The sequence below is a fragment of the Pseudophryne corroboree genome, chromosome 12 (assembly GCF_028390025.1).
Source record: "Pseudophryne corroboree isolate aPseCor3 chromosome 12, aPseCor3.hap2, whole genome shotgun sequence".
NCBI lineage: Eukaryota > Metazoa > Chordata > Amphibia > Anura > Myobatrachidae > Pseudophryne > Pseudophryne corroboree.
Window position 1 is genome coordinate 53,869,841 of NC_086455.1, and position 16,300 is coordinate 53,886,140.

The window sequence follows — 16,300 nt, forward strand, 5'->3', positions numbered from 1 at the left end:
ACATGTTACATCTGCCCCACCTGCAGTGCAACATGGTTTTGCCCATTTGCTTGCCTTTTTTTGTTTGCTTCCACATCTGAATAGCCCCTATGATCAGTCACTCTATTAATGATACATATCTGGATTTTGTCTGATGTGGACAGCCACATTTGTAGTTCTGTCTCCTTGTCATGAAGGCAGGATCAGCCTGTGTTCGGTAATTGTAAATGATTAGTCATTTCAAGTGGCAAAAGTCATGGGATAGCCATATGTAAAAGTAATGGTAGGTGTCGTCACCGTACTGTGACATTTTGGGAATGACCAGATCTGCGTCAATTGTAATCTGACATCTCATGAGGCAGTTATGCTGCTCATGGCAAGGCGTTGTGAATTATCGGAGTTAGGACGAGGCATTATATTGGATCCTTACGGATGGGATATTCTATTTCTGACGTTGTGCAGACATTCAACATTCCTCGATCTACACTGTCACGTGTGTACTAGAATTACCTCATGGGAGGCATTACCACCCACTGCAGATGACGGGTGCTTAATGATCATGACCAGTGACGTCTGGCAAGAATTGTCCGTAGTAACAGATAAGCGACACTGGCTCAAATCACATCCACATTCAATGCAGGAGTTACCAGACGCATATCCAGCAGGTCAGTGCAGCGTTTTTAGCTTCCATGGGATTAAGGAGCAGAAGACCAATCAGTGTACCCCTGTTAACACTATAACACCTGACACAGCACCACACCTGTACTCTTGACATCACTAACTGGACCCTGAAGGATTGGCAACATGTGGCATGGTCTAAAGAGTCACTGTTCCAGTTGTTTGTGGCTGATGGTACAGTTTGGGTGTGGTGCAGTCCCCATGAGGCCACGGACCCCAATTATCAGCAATTACTGTGCAGGCTGGTGGTGGTTTCATTATGGTTTAGGGTGTGTTCACGTGACATGGGTTGGGACCACCAGAAAACATCATTGACTGTAGCTATGTTGCAGTGCTTGGTGACCATTTGCAGCCCTTCATGGACTTCATGTATCCCCACAACGGTGGAATATTCTAGCAGGACAATGCACTATGGGGGTAATTCCAAGTTGATCGCAGCAGGATTTTTGTTAGCAATTGGGCAAAACCATGTGCACTGCAGGGGAGGCAGATATAACATGTGCAGAGAGAGTTAGATTTGGGTGGGGTGTGTTCAATCTGCAATCTAATTTGCAGTGTAAAAATAAAGCAGCCAGTATTTACCCTGCACAGAAATAAAATAACCCACCCAAATCTAACTCTTTCTGCACATGTTATATCTGCCTCCCCTGCAGTGCACATGGTTTTGCCCAATTGCTATCAAAAATCCTGCTGCGATCAACTTGGAATTACCCCCTATGTCCTCTGTCCCAAGCTGTCCAGAATTGGTTTGAGGAGCATTCTGGAGAGTTCTGACACATGGAGTGGCCACCACGTTTGCACGACGTGAACCCAGTCGATTTATTTATGGGACGTGGTGGAGAGGTCCATTTGTACTCAGGATCATGCACCTACATGTGTTGGCAACAAAGGACAATCGTATTTGGATAACGAGACTGCAACTTAACATAAAATGTGAAAGTTATTAAATCGCTTTAATAAAACAAAGTACTTTGTTATACGTATTTATGATATTGCTACAATTTGGTATTCTATTGGTTCTAACATTAACTATATGTGATTACTCTAAGGTGAGCTACCAGCTGGGCAGCATCATGGATCTATTCACCACCAGCTTGGCCCTGGCAGGAATAGACCCTCCTGGGGACAGGACCATTGATGGCATTGACCTTTCTTCTGTTATTTTGGATGGCAAAGTAATTGAGAGGTGCGGTCCACACAAAATCCATATCTGTGTCTTTGCCCAGTCCTTGCCCATGTTGGTTAGATGAATTAGTGGTGGGATGATGGAGTTTGTGGTTGCCATGTTAATAGATCTATAATCCAGGATCACTCGCTACTATCGATGTAAAAGATGCAAATTTATTATGGTAACTAAGGTGGCAAGTTTTTCTCCAGCCTGAAAACTAACGTGCACATAGACGCATCACTTAAGGCTGGGTACATATTTGACGGTCCGTGAGTCGCCTTACACACAGGCAGATGTACTGATATATCTGCATCGGCCATGCTGCAGGGCCGACCTGATATGTCTGTGAACGTCCTCACAAACATACAGATGTGTCCTTAAGCACTGTTGCTGCAGAACCACCAAATAGCCCCTTGGTTCTCCAGCTTTTTGAGACTTTGTGCGCCAAGCGACTTTTTCGTCCAAAAATGCGTCTTGGGCGCAACAAGATGTACAGATGGTGCCACACTAATCGTGGCTCCGTCTGTGACTAGGTGCGCCCGACAAGGCGCACTGCCAGGAAAGAATGGGGCACGAGTGCGTCGTAAACGCGCCCCATTCACTTTGAATGGGAGCGGCTCTGCATGCTCAGCGGTGGGCCGAGGTGCAAGTGCGCCTAGGCATGCCGCTCGCCCCCGCCTGTGATGCAGCCGAGCTCAATGAGCTTGACTCCATCATTAACTCAGACGCACCAGGAGACTCTGCTGATTAATTTAATATGTGACCCTTGTATCTGTATCTGAATCTGTATACTAAGTGCTATACTACAATGGTTGTGGCTTTTTTCCATGTCAAGTTCTAGTGTGTGCCGTAGACAGACTCAACCGCATACATTTATACAAGTGTTGAATAACAAATTAATATGTGCAGTCTCCTGGTGCGTCTTTGTCACATCACATTGCGACTAAGATGCTTTTCAGTGAAAAGTATGCTCAGTGCAAGCAGAGTCGCAAGGGGCACGGTGGTTCACTTGCGCCAGGGATCTCACATTACATGGCATATTGAGGCTTGGTGTACAAGGACACACCTTTATCAGCTGTACATAGGAGCCAATTGTCTAGCCGATCTGTCATTCCTCGGTTGTATGAACAATGTATCAGCAAGTCTGTACCCAGCATAGGTCATTTTGGAGCCAAGCATCTAGGTGTGTGGGCCCATAGTGATAGACCCTTCTAAATTAAGATGAATGTCAATTGGTATTGAATAAAAATCAGGTTGTCCAATATCCATCATCCACCAATCTGTGCAGTTGCCAGCAGACTACACTGGATTGGCAACATCAGACCTATATGTGTAACCATGACAGTCAAAAAAACGGATATGTCCCATTTGCCTGCACAAAGATTTAGATTTAGCTGTAATTAAGGTGCCCGGATTGTGTTAACGTAAACACACCTTGTAGGATTTTTAGCTGTCTTCACACATTATATATTTCTTTCTTTCTCTAACGTCCTAGTGGATGCTGGGGACTCCGTAAGGACCATGGGGATAGACGGGCTCCGCAGGAGACATGGGCACTTTAAGAAAGAATTTAGGTTCTGGTGTGCACTGGCTCCTCCCTCTATGCCCCTCCTCCAGAACTCAGTTTGATACTGTGCCCAGACGAGCTGGGTGCTTTTCAGTGAGCTCTCCTGAGTTTGCTGAGAGAAAGTATTTTGTTAGGTTTTTTATTTTCAGGGAGCTCTGCTGGCAACAGACTCCCTGCATCGTGGGACTGAGGGGAGAGAAGCAGCCTTACTCTCTGAAGCTTGGTCCTGCTTCTTAGGCTACTGGACACCATTAGCTCCAGAGGGATCGGTACGCAGGATCTCACCCTCGCCGTCCGGTCCCGGAGCCGCGCCGCCGCCCCCCTTGCAGAGCCGGAAGACAGAAGCCGGGTGAGTATGAGAAGCAAAGAAGACTTCAAATCGGCGGCAGAAGACTCTGTGTTCTTCACTGAGGTAACGCACAGCACTGCAGCTGTGCGCCATTGTTCCACACACCTACACATACTCCGGTCACTGTAAGGGTGCAGGGCGTGGGGGGGGGGGGCGGCGCCCTGGGCAGCATTTGGGACCTCTTTTGGCAAAGTTAAGCATATATACAGCTGGGTACTGTATATATGTATGAGCCCCCGCCAAAAAATTGCATATTTAAGCGGGACAGAAGCCCGCCGCCGAGGGGGTGGGGCTTCTTCCTCAGCACTCACCAGCGCCATTTTTTCTCCACAGCACCGCTGAGAGGAAACTCCCCAGGCTCTCCCCTGCAGATACACGGTAGAAGAGGGTAAAAAGAGAGGGGGGGCACATAATTAGGCGCAAAAAGCAATATAAACAGCAGCTACTGGGTTAACATTAAGTTACTGTGTTATTCCTGGGTTTATAGCGCTGGGGTGTGTGCTGGCATACTGTCTCTCTGTCTCTCCAAAGGGCCTTGTGGGGGAACTGTCTTCGAATAGAGCATCCCCTGTGTGTGTGGTGTGTCGGTACGCTTGTGTCGACATGTCTGATGAGGAAGGCTATGTGAAAGCAGAGCGGGAGCAAATGAATGTGGTGTCTCCGCCGACGGCGCCGACACCTGATTGGATGGATATGTGGAAGGTTTTAAATGATAATGTTAATTCCTTGCATAAAAAGTTAGAAAAAGCTGAAGCCTCGGGACAGTCAGGATCCCAACCCGTGCCTGATCCTATGTCGCAGAGGCCGTCAGGGTCTCAGAAGCGCCCACTATCCCAAACTGTTGACACAGATACCGACATGGATTCTGACTCCAGTGTCGATTACGATGATGCAAAGTTACAGCCAAAATTGGCTAAATCCATCTGTTATATGATTATAGCAATTAAGGATGTGTTGCACATCACAGAGGAAACCCCAGTCCCTGACAAGAGGGTGCATATGTATGGGGAAAAGAAGCCGGAGCGGAGGTAACCTTTCCCCCCTCACACAAACTAAATGAGTTATGTGAAAAGGCTTGGGAATCTCCAGATAAAAAAATTGCAGATTTCCAGAAGGATTCTTATGGCGTATCCTTTCCCGGCAACGGACAGGTTACGCTGGGAATCCTCCCCTAGGGTGGACAAAGCTTTAACACGCTTATCCAAGAAGGTAGCCCTGCCGTCACAGGATATGGCTACCCTCAAAGATGCTGCGGATCGCAAACAGGAGGTTACCCTGAAGTCCATTTATACACATTCAGGTACCTTACTGAGGCCGGCAATCGCGTCGGCCTGGGTGTGTAGTGCTGTAGCAGCATGGACGGATACCTTATCTGAGGAAATTTATACCTTAGACAAGGATACTGTATTGTTGACCCTGGGGCATATTAAAGACGCTGTCCTATATATGAGAGATGCTCAAAGAGACATTAGTCTAATGGGTTCTAGAATAAATGCTATGTCGATTTCTGCCAGAAGGGTCCTGTGGACTCGGCAATGGACAGGTGATGCCGACTCAAAAAGGCATATGGAGGTTTTACCTTACAAGGGTGAGGAATTGTTTGGGGAGGGTCTCTCGGACCTGGTCTCCACAGCTACAGCTGGAAAGTCAAATTTTTGGCCTTTTATTCCCTCACAGCCTAAGAGAGCACCGTATTATCAAATGCAGTCCTTTCGATCACAAAGAAACAAGAAAGTCAGAGGTGCGTCCTTTCTTGCCAGAGGCAGGGGCAGAGGTAAGAAGCTGCACAACACAGCTAGTTCCCAGGAACAGAAGTCCTCCCCGGCTTCTACAAAATCCACCGCATGACGCTGGGGCTCCACAGGCGGAGCTAGGCCCGGTGGGGGCACGTCTTCGAAATTTCAGCCAAAAGTGGGTTCACTCCCAGGTGGATCCCTGGGCGATAGAAATTGTGTCTCAGGGATACAAGCTGGAATTCGAAGAGATGCCCCCTCACCGATACCTCAAATCGGCCCTACCAGCTTCCCCCCACGAGAGGGAAATAGTGTTAACTGCAATTTACAAATTGTATCTTCAACAGGTGGTGGTCAAGGTTCCCCTCCTTCAACAGGAAGGGGTTATTATTCGACCATGTTTGTAGTCCCGAAACCGGACGGTTCGGTCAGACCCATATTGAATTTAAAATCCCTGAGCATATACCTGAAAAGGTTCAAGTTCAAGATGGAATCGCTGAGAGCGGTCATCGCAAGCCTGGAAGGGGGGGATTTTATGGTGTCTATGGACATAAAGGATGCATATCTTCATGTCCCTATTTATCCACCTCATCAGGCGGGCGTACCTCAGATTTGTGGTACAGGATTGTCATTACCAATTTCAGACGTTGCTGTTTGGTCTCTCCACGGCACCGAGAATATTTACCAAGATAATGGCGGAAATGATGGTACTCCTGCGGAAGCAAGGGGTCACCATTATCCCGTACTTGGACGATCTCCTCATAAAAGCGAGATCAAGAGAGCAGTTGCTGAATAGCGTCGCACTTTCTCTGGAAGTGTTACGGCAACACGGCTGGATTCTGAATATTCCAAAGTCGCAGTTGGTTCCTACGACTCGTCTGCCTTTCCTGGGCATGATTCTAGACACAGACCAGAAAAGTGTTTATCTCCCGATAGAGAAAGCTCAGGAACTCATGACACTGGTCAGGAACCTATTAAAACCAAAACAGGTGTCAGTACATCACTGCACTCGAGCCCTGGTGGCATCATACGAGGCCATTCCCTTCGGCAGGTTCCATGCGAGGACCTTTCAATGGGACTTACTGGACAAGTGGTCTGGATCACATCTTCAGATGCATCAGTTAATCACCCTATCCCCCAGGGCCAGGGTGTCACTCCTGTGGTTGCTGCAGAGCGCTCACCTTCTCGAGGGCCGCAGATTCGGCATTCAGGACTGGGTCCTGGTGACCACGGACGCAAGCCTCCGAGGTTGGGGAGCAGTCACACAGGGAAGAAATTTCCAAGGTCTGTGGTCAAATCAAGAGACTTGCCTTCACATCAACATCCTGGAACTAAGGGCCATATACAACGCCCTACATCAAGCGGAGACCCTGCTTCGCGACCAACTGGTTCTGATTCAGTCAGACAACATCACCGCAGTGGCTCATGTAAACCGACAAGGCGGCACAAGGAGCAGGGTGGCGATGGCGGAAGCCACCAGAATTCTTCGCTGGGCGGAGAATCACATAAGCGCACTGTCAGCAGTGTTCATTCCGGGAGTGGACAACTGGGAAGCAGACTTCCTCAGCAGACGCGACCTCCACCCGGGAGAGTGGGGACTTCATCAGGAAGTCTTCGCACAGATTACAAGTCGGTGGGAACTGCCACAGGTGGACATGATGGCATCCCGCCTCAACAAAAAGCTACAGAGGTATTGCGCCAGGTCAAGAGACCCTCAGGCGATAGCTGTGGACGCCCTGGTGACACCGTGGGTGTTCCAGTCGGTCTATGTATTTCCTCCTCTTCCTCTCATACCCAAGGTGCTGAGGATAATAAGAAAAAGAGGAGTGAGAACAATCCTCATTGTTCCAGATTGGCCACGAAGGACTTGGTATCCAGATCTGCAAGAAATGCTCACAGAGGACCCGTGGCCTCTTCCTCTAAGACAGGACTTGTTGCAACAGGGGCCCTGTCTGTTCCAAGACTTACCGCGGCTGCATTTGACGGCATGGCGGTTGAACGCCGGATCCTAGCAGAAAAAGGCATTCCGGATGAGGTCATTCCTACGCTGATAAAGGCTAGGAAGGACGTGAAAGCTCAACATTATCACCGTATATGGCGACAATATGTTGCTTGGTGTGAGGCCAGGAATGCTCCTACGGAGGAATTCCAGCTGGGCCATTTCCTTCACTTCCTACAGTCCGGAGTGAATTTGGGCCTAAAATTGGGTTCCATTAAAGTCCAGATTTTGGCCCTATCCATTTTCTTTCAAAAGGAGTTGGCTTCTCTACCTGAAGTTCAGACGTTTGTAAAGGGAGGGCTGCATATTCAGCCTCCTTTTGTGCCTCCAGTGGCACCTTGGGATCTTAACGTGGTGTTAAGTTTCCTGAAATCCCACTGGTTTGAACCACTTAAAACGGTGGAGTTGAAATATCTCACGTGGAAGGTGGTCATGCTATTGGCCTTGGCTTCGGCTAGGCGTGTGTCAGAGTTGGCAGCTTTGTCACATAAAAGCCCCTATCTGGTTTTCCATGTAGATAGAGCAGAATTGCGGACCCGTCCACAATTTCTGCTGAAAGTGGTTTCATCTTTTCATATAAACCAACCTATTGTGGTGCCTGTGGCTACTACTGACTTGGAGGATTCCGAGTTGCTTGATGTGGTCAGGGCTTTGAAGGTTTATGTAGCCAGAACGGCTAGGGTCAAGAGAACAGAGTCGTTGTTTATCCTGTATGCATCCAACAAGCTTGGTGCTCCTGCTTCAAAGCAAACTATTGCTCACTGGATCGGTAACACGATTCAGCAGGCTCATTCTGCGGCTGGATTGCCGCTGCTAAAATCAGTTAAGGCCCATTCCACTAGGAAAGTGGGCTCTTCTTGGGCGGCTGCCTGAGGGGTCTCGGCATTACAACTTTGCCGAGCGGCTACTTGGTCAGGTTCAAACACTTTTGCAAAGTTCTACAAGTTTGATACCCTGGCTGAGGAGGACCTCTTGTTTGCTCAATCGGTGCTGCATAGTCATCCGCACTCTCCCGCCCGTTTGGGAGCTTTGGTATAATCCCCATGGTCCTTACGGAGTCCCCAGCATCCACTAGGACGTTAGAGAAAATAAGATTTTACTTACCGGTAAATCTTTTTCTCGTAGTCCGTAGTGGATGCTGGGCGCCCGTCCCAAGTGCGGACTTCTTCTGCTATGCTTGTATATAGTAATTGCTTCAATAAGGGTTATGTTATGGTTGCATCAGGGTTTGACCTGATGCTCTGTCGTTTGTCATACTGTTAACTGGATGTTTTCACATGTTATACGGTGTGATTTGTGTGGCTGGTATGAATCTTGCCCTGGATTACCAAAATCCTTTCCTTGTACCTTCAGCTCTTCTGGGCACAGTTTCTCTAACTGAGGTCTGGAGGAGGGGCATAGAGGGAGGAGCCAGTGCACACCAGAACCTAAATTCTTTCTTAAAGTGCCCATGTCTCCTGCGGAGCCCGTCTATCCCCATGGTCCTTACGGAGTCCCCAGCATCCACTACGGACTACGAGAAATAGATTTACCGGTAAGTAAAATCTTATTTTTTTTGCCTCACATGCCGTCTCTGGCAAGTCACTCTGGTAGATAAGGTCTACTTGAGGTTCTTAACACATTTCCCACGTGATCAGTACTACATAATATAATGTTATATTCCTTTGGTCTCCTCATTGTTGATTCATGGCCTGTTGTGTTTTCTCCCTCAGGCCTATATTCTATTATCGCGGCAATGAACTGATGGCAGTCCGGCTGGGGCAGTACAAGGCTCATTACTGGACCTGGAGTAACTCATGGGAGGAACTGTCTGAGGTAAATGGCCCTGACTTGTTGTTGTTATTATTATTATTATTATTATTATTATTAGAAGGATTCATTGCAAAAGAATATACTAGGTGAAATATTGCTGGGCCCTCTACCAAAATTAGCCATTCTGAACATTAATGGGGGCTCGGTTCATGTGAGTCACAAACAAGGCTTCACTGTACATACTTTGTCCCATGCACGTGCTCAGAAGGTCACAGTGGTGGCCTTCCGATTTGAAGGCTCAGCATTGCCGCACCCTATAGAAGTTCAACAACAGCTGGAGTGCCAAAGGTTCCCCATAATTGGATTAAGCCATTGAGTAAATGGTAAATGCTGCTTTGGAATCTGAGATCTGCTGAAATGCAGTCTCTCAGTACAGATACTGAATCGATGAAACAAATTATCTCCAAGATGTGAACGGCATCTAATTCTGGTCTTTCCTGTAGTCTGTAACCATGTAAGGGTGTGAATTCTCTCTGCTGCTTTTGAGCTCTGTCATTTCAGGCACTGTAGATATCAGAGGCGTCGGAGATAGATGGGCGCTCCCATGCACATTTTTGCAAGGTAGAGTAGTACAGCCCCACTGATCACTCTTCTGTGCTGCATATGCAGGTTACTACAAAAAATGAAGCAGGCACCATCTGTATAGTCAGCATTCGCTGCATAGCAAATAAATCAATGGCTCTTAATGGCGCACTATTTTCTAGGCAGATTTTTGGCAGTACAGTCCGTTCACAATTCCATGAGAAATCTCTTTCTCTCCTTTTTTTCTTTGTCGATTTAAAAAAAATTAAAAATAAATTAGAACTGGGGATGTTATTTTATACTGTTGCATAGCATACGGTTGTTGTAACCAATAGCAACCTATAAGAAGCTTTCTGTCAATGTTTAAATGTTCTTTTGGAAATGCAAGTAAATGTCACTTGATAGATTGTCCTCATATGTCAGTGTATAGGGATCTATTCACAAAGCAGTAAAAAGAATGTAGAAGTGAGCCAGTGGAGAAGTTGCCCATGGCAACCAATCGGCATTGAAGTAACATTTATCAAGTGCATTCTATAAAATTATACATAGCAGCTGATCGGTTGCCATGGGCAACTTCTCCACCATTTTCACGGCTTCATGAATGGACCCCATAGGCTTATGTGGCCATATGAAAGGAAGGCAGAGAAACAATAGCCAGTGATATATATTTGAATATATTACCATGTATATGTAATAGAACAGTGATTCGCACCAATCCCTGGGACCACGTGCTGTGCCCCCAGCTCCTTTCTGTGTTATTGTGATACCTTGTAATGCTTACTTAAAAGGCCTGATGATATTTTATCACAGACACAGATGTGTCCACATACACCTAGCCTTCAATAGGACAGGTATATTAGGCCTGGAGAAGTGATAAGTGGAAGGTGATAACACACCAGCCAATCATTACGGGTTTGAAAAATGACAGTGAGGAGCTGATTGGCTGGTGCATTATCACTTTCCACTTATCACTTCTTTATCACTTCTCCAGGCTTAATACATCTGCCCCAATATGCCATGCATCACTAGTGTGGACTCTAGCTGAAGGTGCTGATCAGTGAGGAGGAAATATTTACATTTTAGAAGACAAAGGGTTTAGATGAGATGTATCGATACAGCTGGAGGCAGTTACGTGACCGGCGGTCATAATACAGACACCGGAATCCCGCCCCCTTGCAGTGCCGACAGTCTGCATGCCGACTGACAGGGACTATTCCCACTCGTGGGTGTCCACGATACCCCTACAGTGGGAATATAACATGTGGCGAGCCCGCAGAGTCGCATCACATTGCAACTGAGATGCATATTCCAGAGAAAAAGACATTAAGCACAAGCGGAGTTACGCAGGATCTAGCGCGACTGCTTCAATAGTGTATGAGGACACATCTACAGGTGTCGCTTTCATTGATTAAATATATTGATTTATCAATCTAGTCAGTAATGTGTGGCCCTTTTAAAGTTTATAGGACCACCGAATGCCGTCCCGCAAGTGTATAAAGTTGCCTATCCATATCTTAGCTTTGGTGAAGGTTGCTCCCTGTATCATTCTGTGTGCTTATACTACTTCTACTAGAGCCACCATTTATCTTGGTTTTTCCTTTCTTTTTTCTCACGAAGAAGGGGATGCAATTAGCTATGGTAATTTACTGTGGTGGGCTAATTGAACCCCCAGGGCTGTCTAGTCACATGCTAGGCTGTTTCAGTGGGGCGCCTCTCCTTGGCCAGTTTTAAATGGACAGAATGCTCCCTGTCTTCATGGCGGTGCCCCGCTGGAACAGCCTGCCCTCGACCGCCCCTGCTCGCGGATCGCTGTGTTCCATGGCTGGGAAAGGTTGCAGTTTGCTGTCACCGCCGGTGATGCACGTGGCATCTATTCCCGGGAAGGCTTGGGGACAGTCCAGCATCTACGTAAGTGCTATGCAACCCCTAGAAGAGTGATGAAGATGAATCCACGCCCCCTTGTTCTGCATGCCCACAAATGATCATTAATAAACAAATTGTTCCCCCCCACCCCCCCCCCCCCCCCCGCCAAAATAAAATCTGTATTTGTCTTCACTAGTTTATCTGTATGAACACATTAAACATGCTCCTCCCACTTACATCATTCTGCTCCTTCTAAAAATTGATGGGATGGACAGCAAAATTTGTTACCATAAGAATCCAAACAATTGATGATTTATTTCAGTGTTAAAAGTTGCAACTGTGAAATAGTGTCGCTGCGCTATCCTTTTCCTCTCTTACTGTACCCTTCTTTTTTCCTCTATCTACAAAGATATCAGTATACTGTGTGCCAGCTCTCACTCGTACAGTATTTATTCTGTATTCTCACTCATACAAGAGTAAGGGGTCTATTTACTAAGCCTTGGATGGAGATAAAGTGGCCGGAGATAGAGTCCCAACCAACCAGCTTCTAACTGTCATTTTCAAACACAGCCTGTAACATGACAGTTAGTTGCTGATTGGCTGGTACTTTACCTCCATCCAAGACTTAGTAAATAGACCCTTTATTCATGTAAAGACAAGGTAATCTCTTCACAAGGTACACTGTAGTCATTACATTACATTGAGTCACTGCTGTGTAGCTTGTTGGTGGTCCAGCTTTGTAGCACTACAAGTTCCAGCATTGCATGCCAAACATAGCTTGAGAAGGCATTCTGGTACTTATACTACACATCAGTGGGAAGGCCAGAGGTTGCCTGATGAACAGAAATATGTGTAATTCCCCTTTCAAATATTTCACTGTATGAAATTGTCATCTGCAAGTGGAAGATCAGTTTTGTTTGCAATCTCAGTATGACACTAATATTGAGTGATCTGTTTGCAGGGTATTAACTTCTGTCCAGGTCAGAATATTACTGGTGTAACAACACACGACCAAGTGCAGCACGATATCAATCCTCTCTTATTCCACCTGGGACGGGACCCTGGAGAAAAGTATCCCATAAGGTAAAAGGCCTATTGATGTATTCCATAATAAACATCTGTGGGTGGCACATACAGATGTGTCTACTTACATCTAGCTTCCCTGCACGTAAAACAACCCTTCTTTGGTGTGACTCTGTAGTGCCGAGTGTCTTTATGTGTAACTTTTTCCATTATAATGTGTCGTGTTTGTAAAATGATGAGAATAGGACCTTCGAGCAGCCTTGTGTGCGACAACGGCTGTATCTGCATACGAAGTGCTATGCTACAGTGTTTTCCTAGCAACCATTTTCGTATGCAGATACACACAGAATATAGGCATGCTGCTAGCTCTTCATCTGACTCTTATCAAGGTGGGGTCCCTTAACTGTTCTGGTGCAAACAGATTATTTCTCACTTTAAGATAAAGCATACTTTCTGCACCATCTACAGTTTCTCCTGGAGGAGGTACCTCATTTTGTTCCTCATTGTCTACTACTTTCCCAGCCATACTAGGAAAAGGGTCTGATGGTTTCAAGGTCACACCTGCGGGCAGCATGTCACCGGGATGGTCTACTGGCTCTATTCCAGTCACACCTGTAACCATACCGGATTCCCATAATTTCCAAAAATGGGAAGAGTCTCTCCCTATTTATAGCATCATGTACTACGGAAGGGACCACTCCCACATTAACAATAGCTGGACCACAAGGGGTCGCAATACTCACTTCAGCAGTATTAAAATGGCGGGTGTCATAATACATGCAAGTTACACCAATAGTTGTTCGCTGGCACGTTAAAACATTTGCCAACCCATCTTTTACAAGGATAATTAAGCTTCCCGATTCTAATGTCTCTGCACGGTTACCTTCCATGAAAACATTTAATCACATGACTGTCATGTGTTTTAGGTGGCTGATATACCTTTCTGGTTCCATGGCCCCACTGGCCAGCCCGTCTTTGGGCAGAGCACCCATTCTCTTCATTTTTCAGTTCTCTTAACCGCCCAGGACCATTTTTCCACAGAACAGTCTTACCAGGTTTTACAGGAATCCTTTGTCTCCATTAACTGTTCAGCTGTCTTGGGATCCCCATGGCTCACACATTTGCGCAAAGCCACGGACAGGGACCTCAAATAACGGTCCATGACAACTCTTTCCACCATCTGTGGTCCAGTTAATGACTCTGGTTGTAACCATTTTTTGGTCAGATGGATGAGGTCATGCTTTTGTGAGTGAGGAGGTTTGTCTATCTATATAGTACACCCAGCGATGCACACGTTGCTCTCGAACCGACAGGGTAACTCCCAGGCGAGTCCGAATTTCTGTTTTTTGGTTTCCATAGTTCATAGCTGCTGCCATGCTTAAATCAAAATAAGCTTTTTGCAGCTCGCCTGAGAGAGAAATAGTGCCAGCTGGCCGGCACACTGTACTCCACGTTGTTGGATTTTTCCAGCAATTTTGTAGCCCCTTTTACCCAGGACATATATCAGTACTGGTTTCCAAAAAGGGTCAGTCTGTCCCTTTAACTGTACAGGTTTCCACAATCGTGTAGATAAAGCACCACTTAGACTTGCTTCTGTGTGTGAGGTACCACAACTATCAGCATGTCACACTGTGAAAAAGCCTCTGCAGAGTATCACACCTGCAGTTTTACTTTGTGCCTTATCTTTAGCTTCTGTCCGGGCAGACACACACCTGCTTTCTGCAGGGTTCTCAAAGCTGCTGCTCCCTTCACTTATGCGCAGATCATGCTTGCATTCTCCAACACGTGTACCAGGGTCAGGGGGACAGGTACCATCTCCTGGTGTAGCTGGCTGTGTTCAGCACCGAGAGAGAACTCAAGTCTGTTGGTTTGGTGCATCTGGCCTCACGTTTTATTGTGCCGCAAAATAGAAATAAACTTTAAACTAAAATACCTTGCCGGCTGGACTAACTAAACACAGAATAATCCCAACTCACTAGAAAGAAACACAAGGAGCCGTTTACCAGGCACAGCTCACTGTTTCTTTACAGCAGGTTTCACATCAGTCTCTCCTTTTTCCCTAGGCAGTGTGGGAGACCAATGATCAGGCTGACAGCCTTTCTAACAAACCCATACAACCTATCTTTCAACACTATTCCAGTGATCTTGTCACTATATATATATATATATATATATATATGTGTGTGTGTGTAATAGAAGTATAGCGCCACTTGTGAGGGAAAAATCACCTAAAGAGTTTTAAAAAAACACTTATATGTAAAAAACACTCCCTTATGAATAATAGGGTGTCAGCCGTCCCCTAAAATTTCAGCATTGGTAAGATGCTGTATAGTGTTAGGATGAATAGGTAGGGGTTCTGGCGACCAACTGGTGTTTTATATAAAAAAATATTTAGAGGACTAAAATGCAATTTATAAAGGACATGGTAAAAAAGCCTTTTTTGTAAAAAAGTTAAAACAATTTATTTTGCAAAATACATAAAAACACTAGTTTTGAGCAGAAACTGTTTTTTTTACATATAACTACATATATGATAAAATGTGGTAATTTTTTAGTATTGGGTATGTAAAAAAGTATATAAAAAACTTAAGACATAAAAGGAATAAAGGAGATTGTAACTATTAAAAATAGCTTAACTTAAGATGGAGGGTCATACAGGATATTCCAACGCGTTTAGTCAGTCTGACTTCATCAAGGGGTAGTGATCAAGTGTGCAGAGCAGGCTTATATACCTACTGAAAAGGGATTACTAGTTGTGACATCACTTCCTGTCAATTAACAATGTAAAAGTATAAAGTATCCATAGTTTTTATCAATGACAAAGAAACAATGATGGAGCAGTGCTAGTAAGTTAGGGAGAGGCATCCCATAAAGGTTATCTTAAAAAACGAGCTTGATAAGTCCTTTAAAACAGTGTAGTAGAGAGTTCTTATTAGTTTTCCGCACTTCCGCCACACTTCCTGTATCGGCGGCTGTGGAGTGTGCATGCGCGAACGCCCCACTTCCGGTTTCGCGTACAGATGAACGGCTGTGTTCAGAGCTTCGTGCCCCACTTCCGTCCTCAATGGTCGGTAGTCCATGCCCCACTTCCGGTGTATGTGTCCGGAACGTCATATGACGCTTCTTCTTATTTGTCTTTACAGGCACAACGTCTAGGGAGTTCACTGCATTGTCGGCGGCCATTTTAGCGGAGTCCATACATGCAGACATGGATTCTCAGTACATTTTATATGCTCGGTTTCATGGAAAAAAATAAGATAAAATAAACTGCAGTCAACATCGTTTCGCCAAGGATCTTCCTAATTCTTCACTAAGATACAATTATTACAAATGGAGCATGAAAATAAACTATATGCCTATTTTTATCTGTAACATAAGGCTAGTGGTCCAATGGGCAATTAAATGTATTTCTAGACGATCGCAATTTTATGGATGGTGTTTACAGAACGAAGGGGTGGGTGAAATAGAGCAGGAATTTCTTTAAAAATATAAATATAGACTATTAAACATTAGGATATTTACATTCATAAGTACTAGATAAGTAATAAAATATTTTCAGTTGATACTTATTTCTGTATCGTAGTATGTTTAAACATAAGCTGGGTGA

The 16,300-nt window shown here is 45.5% G+C and overlaps 1 protein-coding gene across 2 annotated transcripts in view; it reads left to right on the top strand.

The window, feature by feature from the left end:
• GALNS (galactosamine (N-acetyl)-6-sulfatase) overlaps positions 1 to 16,300 on the top strand; it is a 79,550-nt gene that overhangs the window by 47,373 nt on the left and 15,877 nt on the right. For both annotated transcript variants that reach the window (XM_063947522.1, XM_063947523.1), the window contains exons 10-12: positions 1,707 to 1,843; positions 9,186 to 9,288; positions 12,632 to 12,753. In XM_063947522.1, the coding sequence (XP_063803592.1) occupies positions 1,707 to 1,843; positions 9,186 to 9,288; positions 12,632 to 12,753 (362 nt within the window). The remainder of the gene's footprint in view (positions 1 to 1,706; positions 1,844 to 9,185; positions 9,289 to 12,631; positions 12,754 to 16,300) is intronic.